General features: G+C 43.8%; 1 protein-coding gene across 1 annotated transcript in view; it reads left to right on the top strand.

Annotated features, from left to right (window-relative positions):
- THSD4 (thrombospondin, type I, domain containing 4) overlaps window positions 1–22,259 on the top strand; it is an 868,930-nt gene that overhangs the window by 108,924 nt on the left and 737,747 nt on the right. The window contains exon 3 of the mRNA XM_006888339.1: window positions 5,697–6,055. Within this exon, the coding sequence (XP_006888401.1) occupies window positions 5,697–6,055 (359 nt within the window). The remainder of the gene's footprint in view (window positions 1–5,696; window positions 6,056–22,259) is intronic.

The following is a 22,259-nucleotide window of genomic DNA, read 5'->3' as shown; positions in this document are numbered from 1 at the left end:
GCCTAGTTTTCACAGCTGATATTGAGCTTCTCCAGCGGTTCCTTCCACAGTTGTAGTCGATCTGATTCCTATGCATACCATCAGGTGAAGTCCATGTGTATAACCTGCATTTGTGTCTTTTATAAAATGTATTTACAATTTTGATAAGTTTTGCAAAGTCGAGATTTCATCAGCAGGGAGCATTCTTACCACACTAGGACCATAAAACGTCATCATTTGAGCCAATCTAAAGGGCAAAAGAGACCGTTTTATTGGTTGGTTTTTTGGTGTGGGTTGCTTTTTGTTTTTTTTTTTTTTTAAGAAATTCTGGTGGCACAGTTGCTAACTGAAAGGTCCATATTACCAGCAGCTCTACTGGAAGATGTGACAGTCTGTTTTCATAAGGTTTCTCATGGCCATCGGGTGGGTTACGGGTCACAGTGACCCTTTATCTGATTTCCAAAACTAAATTTTTACGGGAAAGGACGGCCTTTCTTTCTCCTTTGGAACTGCTGGTAGATCCAAACTAACAAGGACACTCGGCCTTTTCGTTAGTAGAAAACCTTTGGTTACGCACTTGGAAACCTGTAGAGCAGCTCTGCTCTGTCCTCTAAGGTCGCTATGAGTTGGAATTTATTCAGCAGCAACAAGGACTTATGTTGTTTTGCATTTGTTTGATTCTCTGTAACATGAAATAATTTTCCTATGTTTTCCTGCTAACTTTCCATTCATGCTTTTGATCTTGCAAATGGGTTGTCTCTTTTTTAATAGAACTCCTTTCTACATGAAGAAAATTTGGTGGTTTAAGACAAGTTTTGGAAGCACCTCAGGCTCTCTGCTTCGGTCTTTGTGTGTGCTGTGGATTGGGAGCATCTTAGCAGGTTACAGAGACGCAGGCTCTGAGTTTCAAGAATTGGTTTGTTTTCATTCTCTCACCGTGATTTACATTCTGGAAGCCCTCTTGGTGCAGTGGTTAAACACTTGTCTGCTAATATAGAGGTTGATAGTTTAAATGCTCCAGCTGCTCCACAGGAGAAAGATGTGTCAGTCTCCTCCCACAAAGACCACAGTCCTGGTGACCCTGGACAGCTCTCTCTACTGTAAGGGCATTATGAATCAGCATAGACTGGACAATGATGGTTTCACAGGATACAGAGGTCCTGTAGCTATTTTAATAGAGGAAGTCCCCAGACTAGGAACCCTTGACTTACTGATAACTTTTACTTGCTCTTTAATGTTATGTAAATTTGCCCTTACTTTGAACTGATTGAACCAACCCCTGTGAGCAATGTGTAGCATTTATATAATGGGAAAACATTGAGCCTTTTATTACGCTTTAAAAATCATTCCTCTTAAATTTGTTTCAACTCAGCTCCCCTCCATCAAGTTTCCAGACCATCAGTCTTTACCGGGGGCACTGCCTCATCTTTATTCCATGGTGAGGCTGGTGGGTTCCAACTTCCAACCTTCTGTTTGGCAGCCCAACATGTAATGCACTGTGCCATCTTTTTCTTACACTAAGCAAAACCAAACCCAAGGCTGAGTGTCCATCTTTCTCCTCTGGAGCAGCTGGGGGGTTCAAGTCGCTAACCTCTTAGGTGGCAGCCCAGTACATTATGCACTATACCACCAGGCCTGTCTTTCCTTGTATTAAGCTCAGGTTATTGAGCCTGAATCAACTCACAACTGTCTTTCCACTGGTTTCTGAGGCTGTTATTCACATGGGAGGAGATTGTCCATCTTTCTCTCTCAGAGCCACTGGTGTATTCGAACCGCCAGAGAAGCAGAGCCTTTGGGTAAGCAGAACAGCTCCTTACAGGCTATGCCACTAGAGTTTCTTGCCTTAAAAATAAGGCTAAATAAGAATCACATGCACCTGTTTCAACTTACCTACAAATTTGACTTAAAGACACACTTAGGAATGGATCATATTGGTAACCGAGAGACTGCCTGTGTTGTGTCTCAGACACTTGAAAATTTTCCCATCATGCTTTGCTGGAAACGCCAGATTTCTAGAAAAGAAAGAGAAGCCAGGACTGTTAGGAGGGCTGGAAAGAGTGGTGGGAACATGAGAGATTGGTACAATCAGCGACTTGTATCTTAAGCTCTTTTGTCTTCACTTATATTTTTTTAAATCCTCTTTTTTCTGTTTTACTCTCCTTTTTGTTTCTCTGTCTTGTTTTTATCCTTTGTCTCTGGATAACTGCTATAAAAATAAAATTCTAGAGTATGTGGTTAGATCCCCACCATGGGGACTCAGATGGATTTCAACTCACTCAACATAATTCAAATATAAATGAAAAAATTCTCATTGACTAGAAGAGGGTGGAATGTGGTTTCATGTTCTCTTCCACCAGGGACTCTACCCAATTTGGCAATAGGAAACTAAATTAGAGTGGGGTTAGCTCTAGGAAGTGGAATTTTAATATAGCTGCCTGGCTAATCCAGACCTTTTATAGGCAGTGTCTTAGTTATCTCTGTTAATGCACAGTCAGGAGGTGGTAGATGACAGAAACCCTCAGATGTGCCAGAAACATATTCCTGTCTCTATCCATTTATCCCAATTATTCTTCCATGAGAGTGACTATTACAGTGGATTTATTTCCACTCATTTACTCCATTACCCAACAACTTCACAGGCAGAGACCATGTGCCACAGGTGGCAAAGAACACTAGGATTCTGGAGACCTCCACTTTGCTGCTGTGTGCACACCTTAGTGGCCTGAGGCCGTGGGCACTAGCATGCTGGATCTCAGGGCTTATTTTTCCTCACTGGGAATTACATTGGCTAACACGAGCTTCCTGGGCTTGATGGGGCAGCAGACGGAGCATGAGGGGGGCCATTATGAGGCTAATACTGGCTGCTTCCTAAAGCTGGCCCCTGTGCATGTGTCCTGCTTACACAGTGCTGGACACATTGAAGGTGCTGAGCTAATAAATGTTGGTCCACTTCCCTTCTGCGCTCATAGCCCTCACACATTGTATTGTGTCCTGTGGCCTCCATCACAAGTTGCCACACACTGGTAGCTTAAGACAATTCATTTGAAATCTGGCTTAAACATAGTCTGGCTCTTGGAAACCAGAGATCTTAAAGCAAGTGTCTGGGCCTACACCTTTCCAGAGCCTTTAGGGACAATCCTTTCTTGTCCCTTCAAGATTCTGGTGGCTCCCCAAGTCCTTAGTTTATGGCTGTAGCATTTCAGTCTTCACCCTCAGTCTTCACATGGCCAACCTCTGTGTCTTCCCTTCCAACTCTACAAGGTCAATTGTCACTGGATTTAGGGCTCTTCAGGGTACTCTAGAAAATCTCATCTTAAGATCTTTAACATAATTACCTCTGCAAAACCCCCTTCTTTCCCCCTTCTCCCTTGATCAAGTAATAGGTCCAAAACTCTGGGGATTAGAATGTAGCTGTATTTGGGGGTGGCGTAGGTATGTTTAAACCCACTCTACGCACTTGGGGTATCATTTTATGAATCAAGACTTACCATATTTAGGCTTTTTTTGCCCCAGCTAGCTCATTAAATCCAGCATCAGTTTGGAATTCCTAACTCAGTAAATGGAGAGGAGAAAATGAAAGTTTTATTTTTTCCTTCATTTCATTGTGGGTTGTTTCTTTTTTCTGTATTCTTGTTAAGTGCTGTTGAGTTGAGCACAACTCTTAGTGGCCCTATGATCAAAAGATCTGAACCCTGTTTTATAACTATCATCATTTCTCTAATGTTCACAGAGTTTCCAAAGACATGTTGTTTTGGAAGTGGATGCCAATCCTTTTTCCAAGCCTGTCTTACTCTGGAAGTTCCACCAAACACTGTCCACCATGAATACCCATTATGGCATTTGACACACCAGTCATACAGCATTCAGCATCATAGCAACCCCAAGTTACCACAGGACAGCAAATTGACAGACCAGTGCTGTACCACTTAGGAGAAAGTTCTTCCCAAACAAAATTAACACCAGGCCCAGGGCTGCAGGACCCAGGGACCAACAGCCTTTCAATACAAAAGGCCCACCCACCAGGTCCTGATTTACTTAAACAAGGGGTTTCCAGCCCCCAACTGATTGTTAGCTAAACCATCAAATTGAGTCAGCTCTATTAGCAGGTAAAGGGTTTTTTCCCCCTGGGTTCAGAGTTGATAGGGATGGACTGAAGTTACTAGAATGGACAAGGTTCTCGCGTGTCCCCACCCCTGTGGCTCATACAGCCATAGTCAGGAACTGCTGCACTGACCTCACCTTTGACTCTGTGGGCATGATTTCCATAGACTATCTGATGCCTAGCTCTGTACCATCCCTGACATCATCTTGGTGGTGCAGTATCCTCTCATGTGATTTACTAACTCATAATGACCTTATGAACAGCAGATCTGAAGCCTGTCCTCTCCTGTGCCATCCTCACCACCTCTGACACACTTGAGCTCATTGCTCCTGTCCCTATGTCAGTTTATCTTGTTGAAGAACTCCCTCTCCTTCACTGACCCTGCACCTTTCCTACCATGAGATCCTTTTCCAAAGAATAGCCTCTCCTAGCAGCATGCCCAGAGTATATTAGTTGCTAGTTGAAGTTTCACTATCCTTGCCACAAAGGTGCGTTCTGGTTGCATTTTTCCCCAAGACATATCTGTTTGCTTTTTAGGCAGTCAGGGAGCTCTGGTGGCCAAGCTGTGCTGTAATTCCAAAGGCACGCAGTTTGAGGCCACCAGCTGCTCTGTGGGAGAAGGATGGACATTCTCCTCCTGCGCAATTAGCTGCTTCTGAAAACCCACTGGAGGGTCAGCTATGGGTCAGTTCCAACTCTACGGTACACACCACCAACAACAAGTTAAGGTTCAAGGGAAGTTCCTCAAGGTTAAAACAGTCTATGATCTATGGTGAGGGTATTGCCATAATCTAATCTATGGTTAGAGCCCCTCAAGTCTGTGGCACTCAAAGCTAGAACTGCATTATGTCTTTCTGGGGTCCTTTTGCCTTCCTGAACCCCACTTCTCCCCAGTGTACATACTCTCAACTCATTGTCATTGAGTCAGAATCAACTCACAGGAGACCCTGTAACTTTTCGAGGCTGTAAATGGCATAGAATGGAGGAGATTGCCCAATTTTCTCCCGTGAAGCAGCTAGTGGATTTGAACCGTATACCTATTGACTGGAAGCCAATTCTTTACCAACTAGGCTATCAAATAGCTGTGATTCTTTGTGTATACATCTATTTAGAGACTTTGTTGTTGAGTCGAACCAGACATGCGCATGCTTGATGTATGTATGTATGTATGTATGTATGTATGTATGTATGTATGTATGTACATATATAGGGGAGCTCTGGTGGCCTAGTGGTAAAGACCTATGCTGCCAACCCAAAGGCACACAGTTCAAATCTACCAAATGCCCCTCAGCAGAAAGAGGAGCACTCTCCTCTTCTGCAATTTATTGCTTTTGAAAGCTTGCTGGAGAGTCAGCTGTGAGTCAATTCTGACTCGATGGTACATAGCAACAACAACAATATGTATACATCTGTGTTTCTGTGTGTATATACATAACGACTGCTTTGTAAAAGGAATATAACTCTGGCTAGGCCATCTGTTTTTTCTGATTGTAAAATAGGCAAGGTGCTTACTGTGATGCTTAGGTAAGTAATTCAGCCCTGCCCAAAGATAGCTATGGGGATACCCGTGGAGGAGCGGGAGTTCTGGTTCCCTAATCAGCCTCTGTCTCCTCAGGTCCCGCAGCGGATGACAACGGTGGAAGGCGTTCCGGAGGACAGTGGCGGCGGCTCCCCGGGCGTGTGGGGCGCCTGGGGTCCCTGGTCGGCTTGCTCGCGCAGCTGCAGCGGCGGCGTGATGGAGCAGACGCGGCCCTGTTTGCCTGGCTCGTACCGCGCGCGTGGCCTGCCGCTGCCTGGAACCCCTGCGCACGCCTTCGCGGGCCATGTGGTGTCTGCCGTGCGCACATCGGTGCCGCTGCACCGGACCCACGAAGAGCCCCGCGCAAGCCTCAACGCCGGCCGCCAGGGCATTGCGGGGTTGCGCGGGAGCCGGCATCCGCAAGCCCGGGGCCGCGAACCCACAGCAGAAAGAAGGTAAGGCAGCTCCTGCACTCTGCCCCCTCCCCAACTGTCCCTGTGTCTGATTCCGCCTTGGGCGCGCTGTGCACGTTGCTCAGCTAATGTGTTGCTTCTGCGTGGTGGGGAGGAGTTCTTGGCTCCTACATCTCGTTTCATCTTCTGATTTATTTTGCAGCCACTTAAAGGGCTGAGGCCACTCCCATCCCACTCTGGAGGTCTGAATAATCTTCAAAGTGGAGCTAATTCTGAGGAGGTCCTTAGGCATCTTTAGGGAAATCTTGTGGAGGGTTGAAAGGAGGAGGTCTCTAGGGATGAGAAGACCTGAGTTCCTGTGATCCCTGAAAGAAAGGAGAGACCTGGCTTAGGCTGTGTGGATTTGAGCTCAGAAGACAAGAAGCATTTCTAATCTAAAAGCTAATATTTGTTAGTGTTTTTCCCTGGATGAACCAGTCCTGAATCTTTAGATTGGTAGATACGTGCAGGCGTGGATTTCAGGATTCAATGAACTTCAAAGTATTATGAATAAATACACTACTTTGTGTACATGTCTAATTAGAGACTTCACTCATTCACTTCCCTTCAGTTAGAGAACTGACTCATAGCTGACTCCCTCCAATAAATTTTCATTTCATAGGCTCTAAATTGCAGAAGAGATTCCCCACCTTTCTTCTTGGGAACTAAATACTGGATTCATACTGCCAAAGAGTCACACTTTGTGTTAGCAGGGTAACTTTCTGTGGACTATACCACCAGAGTGTAAGTCTTAATAAATACAAAGTCAAGAAATGGCAGTACGAAGTCACAGTAATTGTATAGATCTAAAAAGTCTCACATGTCAAGCCCTTTGTAAATATGCTAGATTAAAGAATACCGATTAAAAAACAAACTGATGACACAAAAAAAAGATACTTTGGTTTGGAAAGTGGGCAGTGAGGCCTGCCATTACTGGTTTGTTTGGTTGGGGTTTTTTTTTTGTGTGGTTTTTTTTTTCTCTATTGATCAATAAATAGTGCCTACTTGGGTAATTAATTTAAAAAAAAAAAAAGAATGCAGATTTGTTCACAGTGACTATTCAGAACCCCCAGCCAGTTGTCATTGCGCAGACTCTTGCCTGTTTTTTAGATGACCAGGCCTTTGTATCTCTGTGTGGATTTGAATCGCCAAGCTTTCTGTTAGCAGCCAAGGTGAAGTGAATGATGCAGCCCTAGTGGCGCAGCAGTTAAGTGCTTGACTGCTGATGGGTTGAATCCTTAGTGGCTTTATGGTGATCTGTTACTATAGTGATTATAGCTGCATAATCCAGTGAAAGTGTTCTACTCTGTCACATGAGGTTGCTATGAATTGGAATCGGCAGGATAGGACCCAACAACAAAAGTTTTATTGAATGGGTGTGCTGTGACACGTGCTATTCTGATCATTTGACATTGACAACCTGTGAGGTACATACTACTATATCCCCATTTTCGAGGTGAAAGTATGAGAAGTAAATTGCCCAAGGCTGCATTTAGTAAATGAAGAGTTAGGATTTGAACCTGGCAGTCATGGCTCTAAGGACCTGATAAAGTAGATCTGAGGAATCTGTGGCCCTGAGAGCTCAAATGACTGCTAAGAGGCAGCAGAAAAGCTGGGATTTGAAGGTAGTGCTCTTTTTCCCCAAGGCCCTACATCCTTCAGCCAGCCCCCAGCTGTGGTGGTGGAGGGCAATGTCCTGGGGGTGGGGGCAGTAGGATAGGGGCTTCTGCGCTGCCTCTGTGGTTGAGAACCAGGGGAGGAACTTGCTCCCCTTTGCTTGTTGGCCCCAGGCCTCGGCTGCAGGCATTCCAGCCCCGTGTATTTTGGCAGAAGAGATTGTACGCCCCCCCCCCCACTTCTAACTTATTGACAAGGGGCCAGTTACTGTTTACTGTGAAGTTCCTACACTTTTCTATCATGCTCTTGTAATTTGACAGTTTCAGATGAAACAATCCAAATATTATCCTGGGAGGCCAGCACTGCTGACAAATGTCATGCTCTCCCAGCTGACTAAAGCAACATTTGCTTATATTTATCAGTCATTAGCAACAGGCATGGTGTATGTGACCCCAAGGAGAGGTATGTCAGCGTGTTCTCTGGGTGGTTGTCTGCACCACAGTCTGTTTCAGGGTTGAGGTTTGAGGCTGTAGATGTTTAAGAAACTGTTAAGTTGCTATGTTGGGGAACTGAACACTTAATTGGAGCCAGAAAACAAATAAAGCAAAGCTCTCCAACCTTCCAGCAAATATTTATTAACCATCTACCGACTATATTATAAGACCGCGGGACAGACACAAAGGTGAATTAAAAACCAGGATGTGGGGCCTCAAGGCTCTAAGAGGCTAGACCAGCTGTTTCCAGATGTACTGATTTTTTATTTTTTAAAGCTAAAGAATCTTTCCTGCAAAATCAGTCTTAACTGGAGGCTTAGTTTCAAGCTCAGACAAAAGGCTGCTTTCGCTGAAGCCTCAGAGGCATTGCTGGTAAACCCTGGAGTCTAGCTCCAAGTGGAGCAGCTGTTTTCAACCTTGGCTGACCCATCCCATCCTCTGGCCATCTTTTAAAAATCTTGACACCTGGGCCTCATTCCAAACCAATTAAAGACAATTATAGCAGATTCTCCTTATTCACCGTTGTTTTGTTTTAAAGCCCCCAGGACACTGGTGTTAGGTACCATCAAATCAACTGACTTATATTAACCCTATATAATACAGATATGAACCTTCCCCCCCCCATTGTGTGCCATCCACATCATCTCTGCTGTGCTTGTGCCCATTATTATAGTCACTGTGTCAGTCAGTCTTTCTTGTTGGGAGTCTTCCTCTCTTTCTCGGACCCTCCACCTTTCCAAGAATGATGCCTTTTCCCAAGCACTTACCTCCCCTAACAATATACCCAAAGTATATGAGGTGAAGTTTTGCATCCTTGCCTCTAAGAAGCACCCTGGTTGCGTTTTTCCCAAGACATATTTGTTTATTCTTTTGGAAGTCCATGGGATAATTAGTTCTTTTCTCCAAACACCACAGCTCAAAGGCTTAGATTCTCCTTTTGTTGTCCTTAGATCTGCCATTCAATTTTCAGTTGTATAGCAAGTAACTAAAAAGACCAGGAACAGTATTCAGTTCCTAGCTAGTCACATATGCTGGGAAACTCAACTTTTTTGTTCTTCCCATGGACTTCCACAGTGCCACAAATATTGCTTTTGAGTGAGTAGATGAGTTTGCAGATGTGGAACCCATAATTAGTGAGGAGTGATAGTAAATTAGAATCTTGAATTATCTTCAGACATTGCTGTGATGATGCCCACCCAGTTATGGTTGAGAACCTCTGATGTAGAAGTGCCTCTTTGGAGCCTCAAATTTCCATAGGAAAAGAGTTTGAGGATCATTGTCTAGTGTTGTCTAGTGGCCCTGTGGCTTTGTCTGAATCATATTATGCTGCACCCAAAGTCCCTGCATCTCTGACAGGTCAATTCCAACATCAGCTCCAAGGGACGAAGATTAAGATTGATAGCCTTGGAAACTTGGTGTGGCATCACTGAGCTGGAATCTGCTCGATAGCGGTAAGTTTGCACTTTCTGAATGGCATTGTCAAACTTGGGTGAGCACACAGCCGAACCCCTTGGAGGATGGAGATTTGTTAAAGACTGCAGACAGCACTGCTGGGCGGCTCCACCATCCCCCTAACCTGATGGAGATTCTGAGTATTTAGACCCGTGGTGTGACAGAGTAATTTCATGTTAAAGAATTTTGGTATATTCCAGAGTTTGATTTTTTTAAAATAAAATTTTAATTGTGACTTTAATGCCAATTTACAGAGAAGTTAGATTTTCATTCATTTATTCATTGTTACACATTCTACCCACCCCCCTCATTTCCCCATCCTCCAGTTCACTTAAAAAAAAATTAATTCATTGTTGCCCAATGACCTACCTCCCCTCTTCCCCTTCCCCCCTCCCAGTCCTTTTTACAGTGATACACGTCTTATTCTGCATTGTTGTTGTATGTATAATGCCTAATTATATATTCCTTTTAAACAGTTCTTTTCTTCATCTTTTCCAATGCAATGGTCATTATCTATGCACCCTTATCCTATTCCGCTCCCACCCCCCCCCCAGGTCAGACCTGCTTTATAACAGTGGCGCTATGCAGTATTTTGCTATTCTTTAGTGCTCTAGAAGTTTGGGGGGGGGAAGCTCTATATATTGAGTTGGCACCACTCTGGAGCACAAAACAACACCCACAGGAAGTAGGAAATCTAACTGGTATCGGTGATGCCTTTCATCTTGAAGCATGCCCTGTGTGCTGGAGCTGTGTCCAATGCCTTCTTGCATTGAGAGCTTGCATGAGCCTATGAGGCAGGTACTCATTCACAGAGGAGCAGACAGAGGTTGGGAGGCGCAGGATGAATTGCTCAAGAGATCATCCAATTCACAAGCAAAAGAATTCAAGTGTACTTTTGTCCAGCAGGATAGTTCTTTTCACTGAACTGGATATTTTGAAATTTAAAAATAGTGCTGCTTAATTCCAGTGGGTACAGTCAAAAGAGCTACTTGGATGTTGAGTTCTTTGAGCTAGAAAGAATGGGTGGAATTTGGTAGTCAAGGCTGAAAGTGGATGATAAGCCACTTATCTTTGAAAATTAACTGCTTCTCTTCCTTGCAAGGAGGGACTAGTCCTTGGAGAGGGACATCATACTTGGGAGGATAGAGGATGGCACGGGAGAGAAAGACCCTCTATGAGGTGGATTGATTCAGTGACTGGGATAATTGGGATGGGTGTGTCAGAAGCAGTGCGAATGGCACAGGATACAGCAGGGTTTAGGGCTGTTGTACATAGGGTCTCTATGAGTCGTAGACAACTCGATGGCACATAACAACAACTTCCTTGCTCTGTTCAAGTCCCTTCATTAAAGAAATTTTGCATCTGGTTCTAAAACAAACAAATAAAAACCTAATGCCACTGAGTCCTTTCTGTATAGTGGGTTCAAACTACTGACCTTGACAATACACTATGTGCTACACCACCAGACCACCAACTCAAACAAACCCTCTCCTGTCAAGCCAGTTTTAACTGATAATGACCCTGAAGAACAGGGTGGAACTGCTCCATGGGGTTTCTCAGGTTGTAGTCTGGAGCAGGCTGCCATAACTTTTTCCCTTGGAGTAGCCTATGGATTCAGATTGCTGGCCTTTCATAACTGAAGATTTGACTATTCCCTCACCAAGGTTCCATATTAGATTCCAAAGGGATTAGAGGAATTAGAAGACATAGTCACCCAACATGGTGAGTGCCAAGAAAAGTGAAGTCTGACAGGGGTTCAGAAAGAGGAAATCCTTGTGAGATTGAGCAGTCTGGGAGGACTGCACAGAGGAAGTGGGATTTAAGCTCTTGGTGAATAAATAGAATTTGCATAGCTGAGCTCTCTGGAAACGTCTTGTAAGCACTTGCTTCCATATCAAGCATCTAACAGTATATCTGGAAACTTCTTGTACCCACTTGCTTCTGTATCAAGCATCTAGCTTGAAACACACACACACACACACACGTGCACGCACACACACACACGTGCACACATGCACACACACACACATTTCCCACCCTGAAAGCCTTTAAAATAATGTTAGTCTTTGCATTCTCCCAAAGATCTGAAGTAGAATTTTTATGTTGCAAAGTAAAATGTTCTAAAACTCCATTTAGACATCACTTCTTTTTTTTTCTATAATTATATTTTATTAATTTTCATAAACATTTACAGAGATTTTGGGTTTCCATTCATTCATTGTTGCACTATTCTCTCTACCCTCCTCCCAGTTTGTTCTTGTCCAAATGCCACAGTGCTTGTCAAAGCCAGTTCTGATTAATCTTCTTTGTCAGTGTGTCCTTTGCCATTCCCTATCACTCCTCCCTGAGAGAGACTTCACCCTGAGTCATAAGGAAAAGGGGATGGTGTATTCTCTTAGCTACTTCCTGCTGAAAAGGGACGCTGTGGGTTTCAGGGTGAAGATCTTCTCTCACTACTCTAAAGGGCCCCTTTGGCAGTAGGAAACACATAGACTATTATGGAGATTGATTTTGGAATTTAGATGCACTCTTATTGATTGTGCTTGGCCGTACATGTTCATATCCTTGAAGATGTATCATGGGGGTGTTGCAACCTAGAAGACACAAATCACTTCTTACCTGCAAATTTGACTCACTCATGTTCTTCCCCTTTTATCTTTTTATTCTTGACTTTCTTCCCAGTTCTTTTGTGGGAAGTGTTGCTCTCTGGCCAGCACTGTGGGGTTCTCTTATAACATCTGTCCTTATGCTCCACAGTGCCATCCCCTGTCCAGCTCTCTTGTCACTTTATGTCCTTGTATCTGCAGTATTTAGTTAAATGACATGGGTGCGGTAGGGCTGGAGTGGGAACATGACTATGAGACATCAGGAGGTGATGAAAACATGGTAGAAGGGCAAAGAAACAGCATGCCTTATGCTGGACAAATCATTGGACTGGACTACAGCCTGAAAGGTTAATGGTCTGCACCCACCCAAGTGGCTTTGTGGGAAATGGTCTGATCTGTTTCTAGACAAGTCACAGCCTTGAAAACCCTATGGAGCAGTTCTGCTCTATAGCGTATAGACAGGGTCACCGTGAATCAAAATCAACTTGATGGTGACTCATTACTGGTTACATTGAAAAGTCGTATTCATGCCAAGCTGATGGCCTCAGGCTTTTATTACAGGAATTTTCCTTCCAAGATGATTGAAAGAGTCTAAATTACAATTTGTTCTTCGTTATATAAAGAAAAGAAAAGGAAAATCACCCCAAAACCCAGCCTAGAACAAAGAGCTGTGTGAAGTAGCCAATCAGATTACGCAGAGTGACAGAGTGGTGAGCATTTTGAATCCAAGCGCCCTGAAGCCAGGCTCTTGTTCTGCCCCTTCCTACATGTGGGACCTAAATGAGCCTGAGTTTTCTCACCTGTGATATGTGGGTAATGATTTCTTTCCTCAAGGAATCAGCTTGGGATTAAATAGGAAAACATATAAGTTGCCTGTTATAATTGATGCCCAGTCAATGACTTCTTTACTGTTCCAGGTCCAAGATGCTTACAGGTGGATTTGGGCCTCCTTTCCTTTACAGAGAGTGAAACAATGGTTCTCAGAGGTCAAGTGCTTTGTCGAAGGTCACCCAATCGGTTGACATTACAACCTCCAGTTCCTCTAATACTTGCTGTGCTCGTGAGAGTGACATTTTCTAGACCCAGATTTGGAATTCTTATTGTCAGATGCTACAGAATCAGTTTTTCATGCCTAGTGACTCCGTGTGATGGAGCAGAGTCCTATTCCCGCCACCACCCCGCCCCCCCAGGCTTTTCTCAGTTGTCATCTTTACAGAAGCAGATCACAAATCTTTTTCTCAGGCAGCTGCTAGGCTGGTTCAAACAATCAGCCTTTTAGTTAGCTGCTGAGAACTTAACTGCTGTGCCACCAGAGCTCACTAAGTTTAGAATGGAAGTCTGTTAAGGTATTTGCTCTTGTGGCCTTGTGAATAAGGAGAGTTGCACTGTAACCCACCAGCTGCTGAAACGGAATAAGATGGACAGCCTCCTCTAGTGCTGTTTATAGCCTCTGAAAATCCACAGAAGGGTCAGGTATGGGATGGTCCTGACTCTACAGCACATAACAGCAGTTAAAAATGTTGTTGTTAAGTGCCATCAAGTCAAGTACAACTCCTAGGGATCCTCTGAACAGCAGATCTGAACCCTGCCCAGCCCTCTGCCACCATGTCATTCCTGACACATTTGAACCCATTACCATAGACACTGTGGCACATCTCATTGAAGGTCTGTCTCTCTTTTGTTGACCCTCCACTACCTTTCCAAGTGTGATATCCCTTTCCCAGGAATAGTCCCTCTTGACAACAAAGCCCCTAGTTTGTGAGATGAAAGTTTGCCATCCTTGCCTCCAAAGAGCACTCTGGCTACACCTTCTTCAAGATATTTCTATTTCTTCTTTTGGCCGTCCATGGGATATTCCATGCTCTTCTCCAGCATCACAACTGAAAGGCATCAATTCTTGTCTGTCATCCTTATTCATTGTCCAGCTCTCAGATGTATAGCAGGTGACTGGAAAGAAATACAATTATGTGAAAATATAAGAGTAGACAAACACACACATGTGTGTAAATGTGTGTGTGTGTTATGCGGAGTGTGTATTACAGAGAAGGGTGTTTCTTCATATTCAGTCCACATATCTCAGGAATTGGTGATACTGTGAGAGGTTGAGTAGAGATCCCTCCTTCAGTAGGAGGAAGCACTGGGCAGGTCATGCATTCAGTTTGAAGCAGGTTAAGTTTGAGGTTGTTGAGGACTTATCTGTGTGGGTGACTCATCCTCACTGAATTTCTTCCAGTTGTATAATTATTGCTTCATCCCTTCCCCCCCCCCCAGGTTTTTGCCTGATTAGACAATGCTAATGAGAAGTTTGACCTGTAAAACATAGAATGGAGTTTAATATGCACATGCTCAGTGGTTGGGGTTGGTCAGCTCTTGATGAATCAGAGATTCAAGGATAGGAAAGACTGGAGGGGTCGAATTCAGGGCATGAGGCCAGGCTCAGATCCCTGATACAGTTGTCCCCTGGATTGGACAGACAACTGTCAATGCGTGAAGAGGGTGAGAAGGGACCGGTAGACTGGGAAGGGGTAGCGGCTCCTCCTCGGCTAGTTGTTGCCATGTGGAGATGTGGACACAGCTTTGCCAAACATTTCCACTCTCCAAGAGAAACTGAAAAATCTGGGTTTTTATTGCAAAATCTCCCAATTTAAAAATAATTGGCAACTAATTTCTCAAATTTTAAACACCATTCAAGCCAAGTAAAACATGACTTCTCGCCACATTCAGCCCACAGAGGCTCAGCCTGCTGCTTGTGGCCAAGGGACACGTCAGGAGGACGAGGACCTCTTGGCGCAGCGGACAAGAGGCCTGGGTCAGCCCGGGGTGTCCTGCATAGGCTCTGGATGGAGCAATCTAGACCTCAGCCTCAGAGGCTTCACCTTCTAATATTGCCTTCATATAATAGATACAGAAGAAATTGTAATGAGAAATTCTCGTTACAGATTTAAAGGCTGTGTTGATGGTATTCTTGAGAGAGGTCTAGTTAGAACCCGGTTTGGGCAGGAGGGTTTGGATGGAAAACTGGGCCACATAGAAAGACACAGGACCCTACAGGAAGACAGGAGACCAGGTACTGAGTTCTGGACCAGGAGGGGATAGGAATCGGGCCACACAGTTGGAGAATCATCAGCACTTGGGGCCTAGGCTTATTGTGCTCTGTCCTTTTGTTTGTTGGTGGTCCACTCAGAAAGGTCTTGCCCAAAGAGCAGCCACCCTCTTTTAGCACTCGAGGGCCACAGCTTTGGGCACAGAATGAGAGAGGAATGCTGTTGGGAAGTCTCTTGGTCAAAGTTGCAGGCTGGACTCCCTCAGTCCAGAGCCTTCCCAGGGGCTGGCTGATGGGGGAGGAAGCAGCAGTGTAACAGTTCACACCGATGAAATCAAAGACACTCCTCAGTGGAAGCAACAGCCTCCTTCATTTCTGGGAAAAGGGTATGTGTAGGCTGGAGCAGGAGACAGCGGTAGCTTTGTAGAATTCCCATCTTCCGAGCGAGAGGTCTAGGTTTAGCGATTGACCCATATAGTTTCTGTGCAGCCACTACCTGTCTGTTACTAAAGACTTGTATGTTGCTATGATAATTGACACAGGGAGCTCTGGTGGCCTAATGGGTATGGCGTTGTGTTGCCACCTCAAAGGCAGGCACTTGGAATCCACTGGTTGCTCTGAAGAAGAAGGATAGTATGTCCAGCCTCTGAAAACCCACTGGAGAGTCAGTTATGAGTCAGTTCCGACTCAACAGTAATGAGTGAATGAATGAGACGATGCTTGGCAGGTACCACTGGAGCTTCTGCACAAAGATTAGAAAGGCCTGGTGGTGTTCTTCTAAAAACCAGCCAGTGAAAATCCTACAGTGGTTCGTTTGACCCTATTGTACAATTCAGGGACTTTTCCTATTGTACATGGCTTCACTATGAGTCTGGGACCAATTCAACAGCACATGACAACAGGACAAACTGGAAGGAGCTGGAAAGAACCCCTTTTACTATAGGATTTTCTGTGTTGCAGCATGAAAAACAAGAACAATTTCTTCGCATTTCTAAACTGCCTAGCAATAATAACACCCAGAGTTTCCTATTGTATGGAGCCCAAATAAATAACTCTACAGACCAGAACACCCCAAATCTATTTATGTTAAGTCAATTCTAACTTATCATGACCTTAAAAGACAAAGTAGAACTGCCTCAAAGTAGAATTGCATTTCTAAGGCTGCAAAGCTTGAAAGGTTATAGGTGCTGGTGAGTTTGAACTGCCAACCTTTTGATTAGCAGCAAGCACTTAACCAGGGCTCTAATCTTTCAGAAGCCTGTTGTAAATGTCTGTTGACCAGATAAATTCAGCTTCTACAGAAAGGGTATGAGATGAGTACCCTCGAGTAAATTCTTTACCTCTACAGAAGATTAAGTTAACAGGCACACTTTCCTCCCCAGAGCGCTTCCATCCCCTCCCTGCCCACATTATCCTATTTTCCTGGCAGTTGCACATGCTTGCCAGCTGGAATGTGGAGACTAGGAGGCCTGCTGACATTAACTCAGAGGTTTTTCCAGGTACAGAGCACTCATCTCTTCCTCTGGGGGTTTTGCCAAATGGACAGTTTAGGCAAATGCTTCCAGGAGCTGGGGACCTCATAACCATAGCTGTGAAAATCATGGTCATTGTGACCAGTGGGTAGAGTGTGCCTTATCTCTCAGGGGTTCAGGGACAGGATGACAAAGGTGGACTTTACAGAACCTACAAGAGATATAGAGATGGGTTCATGGAAAGGAATTGTCTTAAGTCCTGGGTTCTATTGGTCAAGGCTTATATCTTGAGGTGCAGTTTGTGGTGAGCTCTTAATTGTTTTTTGTGAAATAAAATTTTTCACTTGCCTTCAGCCTGTCAGCCAGACTTTTAGATGACAAATGTACAGAAAGGACATTTCACAGTACTTCTGAGAGGTTGTGAACCGCATTATACTTTAGAATTCAGCTTTTGGAATTGACAGTGCTGAGTTCTCAGCCCGGCTCTGCCACCCAGTAGTAGCTATATCTTGCTGGTTTTACTCAACCTTTTCCTCATGGGGATAATAACACGCCGATACATTTGGGTTGCTGTGAATTGGATAATTCACATAAAGTGCCCAGCAGAGTCTGGGGCACCTTAAACAGTCAGCACGGTGGTTTGTGGTTAAAACAGGTTGGAGTGTGGTTGGGAATGTAGAGGGTCAGCAGAAATGAGGGAAACTCAAAGAGATTGCATTGGCTCTCAGTGAGATTGCATTGGCACAGTTGCACAGTAACAGATTCAAACTTTCCCGTCATCATGAAGATGGTATTGGACTTGGCAGCTAACAACAAAAGTGACTCTTCCCTGTGTTGCTCAGTGTCTTCGCGGTGCCAAGCATATTGGTGAGTGATTTTGCGAGTACTCTTATATCCCATCTTCACCACAACCCATGTGGACAACTGAAATTGTTCCCATTTTATGAGTGACCAACTGAAGTTGTTAGGTTCTGTCAAGTTGAGTATGACACATAGCAACCCTAAGAACAACAGACTTGAACCCTGTCCTATCCTCTGCCATCTTCATCATCTCTGACACTCTTGAACTCATTACTACCGTCATTGTGCCAATTTATCTTTTTGAGGGTGTTCATCTTTCCAAGCGTGTCCTACTGTTAAGAAACTGTGCTGCAGTCCCTAAGTCACTCGGTTCAACATTAACAAAGCAAAGGACAGAACCACATGATCCTATTAATTGACATAGAAAAGACATTTGACAAAATCCAACACCCCTTTCTGATTAAGACACCCAACAAAATAAGAACTGAAGGGAATTTCTTCAACATAATAAAAAGTATATATGCAAAACCAAAAGCCTACATCAAAGCCATTCCCTTTGTAAACAAGGATCAGACAAGGGTTCCCACTTTACCACTCCTATTTAATATTGAACTGAAAGTATTTGGTAGGACAATACAATAAGGAAATAAGATTGTCAAAGAGGTATTCAAACTGTCGTATATGCAGACAGTATGATAGTGTACACAGAAAACCTCAAAGACTCAACAATAACAACAAAAACCCCATTAGACCTAGTAGACCAATTTAGTAGAGTGCAGGATATAAGATTGATAGATAGATGATGATAGATAGATAGATAGATGATAGCTAGATAGATAGATCGATAGATAGATAGATAGAAAGAATGTCAGTGGGATTCCTCTACAGTAACAAAGAAGACACAGAAAAAGAAACTAAGAATACCATTTACAATAGCCAGCCACAAATTGAGATACTTGGGAATAAACCTAATTAGAGACACAAAAGACCTTTATAAGGAAAACTGGAAAACACTAATGTAAGAAACAATAAGAAACCTAAATAAATTTTTAAAAAAATTCTCTGTTCATGGGTAGGAATACTCATTTTAGTGAAAATGACAATTTGACCAAAAGCAGTCTACTTATTGAATGTGATCCTGATACCTACACCAAACTTATTTTTTCAAAGATGCAGAAAAGGCAATTGACAAATTCTTTTGGAGAGGAAAGAGACCGTGAATAAGCAAAGCATCTCTGAAAAACAAAACTGAAGTGAGTGGAATAGCACTCCTTGATCTCAAAACCTTCTACACAGCTGTAGTAACCAAAATGGCATGGTACTGGTGTAATGAAGACACACAGACCAACAGAACAGAATAAAGAACCCCAAAATTATCCCATCTACCTATGGTTATCTGATATTCGAGAAGGAAACAAAACCTATCAAATGGGGAAGTGACAGCCTCTTCAACAAATGGCACTGGCAAAACTGGACTTCTCCCTGTGGAAGGCTGAAGCACACCACACACAAAAACTGAAGGCCTGTGGTTCAGATCCACCAACTGCTCTGCAGGATAAGGATGGGCAGTCATTTCCCATGTGATTTACTGCTTTGGAAAACCCATCTGAAGTTTATCTAAGAGCTAGTTCTGACTTGACAGCATACAACACAAGCCTCTTATTAACCCTGTAAACTGATGGAAGTGCAGTCAGGCACACACAGAAATGGTTCTAGAATGTGTTGAAACAGCCTCATTTAGACAAATTGAAGGGCCAGAATGTCTAGGTTCAAACTTGAAACTCAAGACTGTGAAACTTATGTTCCCCAGAGACTTGTTACTTCTATAAAACTTTTCAACATTCAAAGTATCATTTATTGAGTTAAATTTTATACAGTGACTACCTCTGCATCTCACATGTTGTTGTTACTGTGTGTCATTGAGTTGGAACCAACCCATAGCTTACTTTCCAGAGGATTTTCAGACACAGTAAATCACATGAGGGTAGATAGTCCTTCTTTCTCCCACAGAGCGGCTGGTAAATTCACACTCCATGCCTTTGGGATTGCAGCGCAGCTTCCTTCTTACCACGATGCCACTAGAGCTCACATAGTAAAGCAAATCTTTCTATAGTCTCTACCCTTAAGCTTCTCATTTTATGGCAGGACACTGGAAGTGTGGTTCCGTGGGGAACGCTACCGTCTGTGCTGGACCCCCAGGGGAGAATACAGACTGCAGGGGTGGAGACCTTGAGGCATGAGTGGGCATGCTGTGACCTGGAGCATGTCATGGACTGATGTGGTTGGAGTGCAGACACGTAGATGAGGGCATGTCCAAGGAGAACTGGGAAAGTCCACAGCTCTTTTCCAGAGAGGACCTTCCAGCATCCCTAAGTGGGGTGGACCAGAAACTCTTTGAAAAGACAATCTTTGTAAACATGGATGGCCAACCTTTTCCTGTTTTTAAGCATGACTTTTTAAGGAGTATGGTGGATAACCTGTTGAACTGTTCACCAAAAGGTTGGCAGTTTGAGTCTCCCACCCGCTGGATGGGATAAAGATAAGTAGTCTCTTCCTGTAAGAATTGCAGTCTCAAAACTGATGGGCAGTTGCCATGAATTGGAGGCACCTTGACAACAGTGGCTTAGATGTACCCAGAAGGAGCCCTGGTGGTGTAGTGAGCAACGTGCTGTAATGCTAATCTAAAGGTTGGAATCCATTGGCTCCTCAGAGAGATAGATAGGGATATTCTCCTCTCATAAAGATTAACAGCTTTGGAAACCTGGTGAAAAGTCACCATGAATCAGAATCGACTTGATCGTGTTCAGTTTTGTTTGGTATTTGCCCAGTGCATATTCAGTGCAAATCTAGGGTTGGTTTTTTTTCCTTCCTGTGATTTTTACCGTGTTTAACTGTGCGAGCCCCAAAGAAGCAAGCATTAATTAACAGGGGTGATTTATTTTTTGCTGTTGCTTTAACACTTAACATAAACTTAGTCTCATAAAACAGCATAAGCTTACTCTTTTACAGTCCTGTAATGTATAAGTCTAAAGCCAGAGTGTCTATAGGAAGAGTTCGGAAGTTTCCTTCTGAAGACTTTAGGGAAGAATCTTTTTCTTGTATTTTTCATCTTCTAGAGGTTTTCTGTGTGGATCATACCAAACTGTGGCTGACTCTGAGAAAAATGGGAATCACAGAACACTTGATTGTGCTTATACGAAATCTATCCTTGGACCAGGAGGTAATTGTTGGAACAGAGCAAGGAAAGACTGCATGGTTTAAAATCAGGTGGGGTGTATACCAGGAATGTGTCCTATCTCCACATCATTTCAGTCTATATGTGGAACAGATCATCTGGGAGGCTGGGCACTATGAGGAGGAGTGGGACATCAGGATTGATGAAAGAGTTATCAACAACCTGCATTATGCAGAAGACACAACCCTGCTTGCTCAAACTGAGGAAGACCTGAAGTACTTGCTGCAGGAGGTCAAGGACTACAGCCTCCAATATGGATTGAAGTTCAACATCAAGAAAACAAAGATTCTCACCACTGGGCTGATTGGCAACATCATGATAGATGGTGAAGAGATTGAGATTGTTAACAGATTTAGTTTGCTTGGCTCCACAATCAACACTGTTGGTACTAGCAGCCAGGAAACCAAAAGACAAATTGCAATGGGAAAGTCTACTGTCAGGGACATCTCCAGAGTACTGAAGAGCAATAGTGTCAGTCAGGAGACTAATGTGTGCCTGATCCAGGCCATGATCTTTGTAATTACATGTATGCATCAGAAAGCTGGACAATGACTCGGGATGATAGAAGGAGAATAGATGCCTTTGAGATGTGGTGCAGAAGGGTATCGTATATACCATGGATTGCTAAGAGAACCAACAGGTTCATCCTAGAGAGTGTGAGACCAGGCTACTCCTTGGAGGCAAGGATTCTGAAGCTCTGGCATAATTTGGACATGTTGCTAGGAGGCACCAGTTCTCAGAGAGGGACAATACACTTGGGAGATGAAGGGACAGTGCATGTGAGGAAGACCCTGGATGAGATAGCTTGACTCATTAACTGGGGTAATGAGATAGACTTGTCAGAGACAGTAAGATTGGCTCTGGATAGAGCAGGGTTCAGAACTGTTGTACATAAGGTCACTATGAGTCACAGGTGACTTGATGGCATGTAACAACAACAGAGGCTGCCTGCATTCTCTGATTTGTGGCTCCTTCTCCCATTACTCAACCTTTTATGCCTCTCATCTTTCCGCCTACGACTAACTCCAGTCCCCTATTTCTACCTCTCTCACAAATCTGATATAATTTCTCCATTTCAAAATCCTTAATTAGATCTAGAAAACTCCCTTTCTGTGAAAGCAGCATTCACAGGTTCTGGGGATTAGGAGACAGCATCTTTGGGCTTGGTGGTATCACTATTCAGTCCACAAGGGAGTTCTGGTTCTGGTGGCCTAGTGGTAAGGAATTGCACTGTCAACCCAAAGGCAAACAATTCGAATCCACCAGTCACTTTAAGGAAGAAGGAGGGACCATCTCACTTGTGTTGTTTAGAACCTCTGAAAACCTGCTGGAGGGTCAACTATGTATGAGTCAGTTCCAACTCATCAGACTAACAACAACAATTCAGTCTTTTGTAATTATGCCTGTACTTTGGGGGTACTTAAGAGAACCACACAATAGGACAGTTTCTATGCTATCAGGATTATTTGACACTTTGCCCACATCGT

The sequence above is a fragment of the Elephantulus edwardii genome, unplaced genomic scaffold (genome assembly GCF_000299155.1).
Source record: "Elephantulus edwardii isolate Elephantulus edwardi_28Jun2011 unplaced genomic scaffold, EleEdw1.0 scaffold00066, whole genome shotgun sequence".
Lineage (NCBI taxonomy): Eukaryota > Metazoa > Chordata > Mammalia > Macroscelidea > Macroscelididae > Elephantulus > Elephantulus edwardii.
This window is presented reverse-complemented; position numbering and strand designations above follow the sequence as displayed.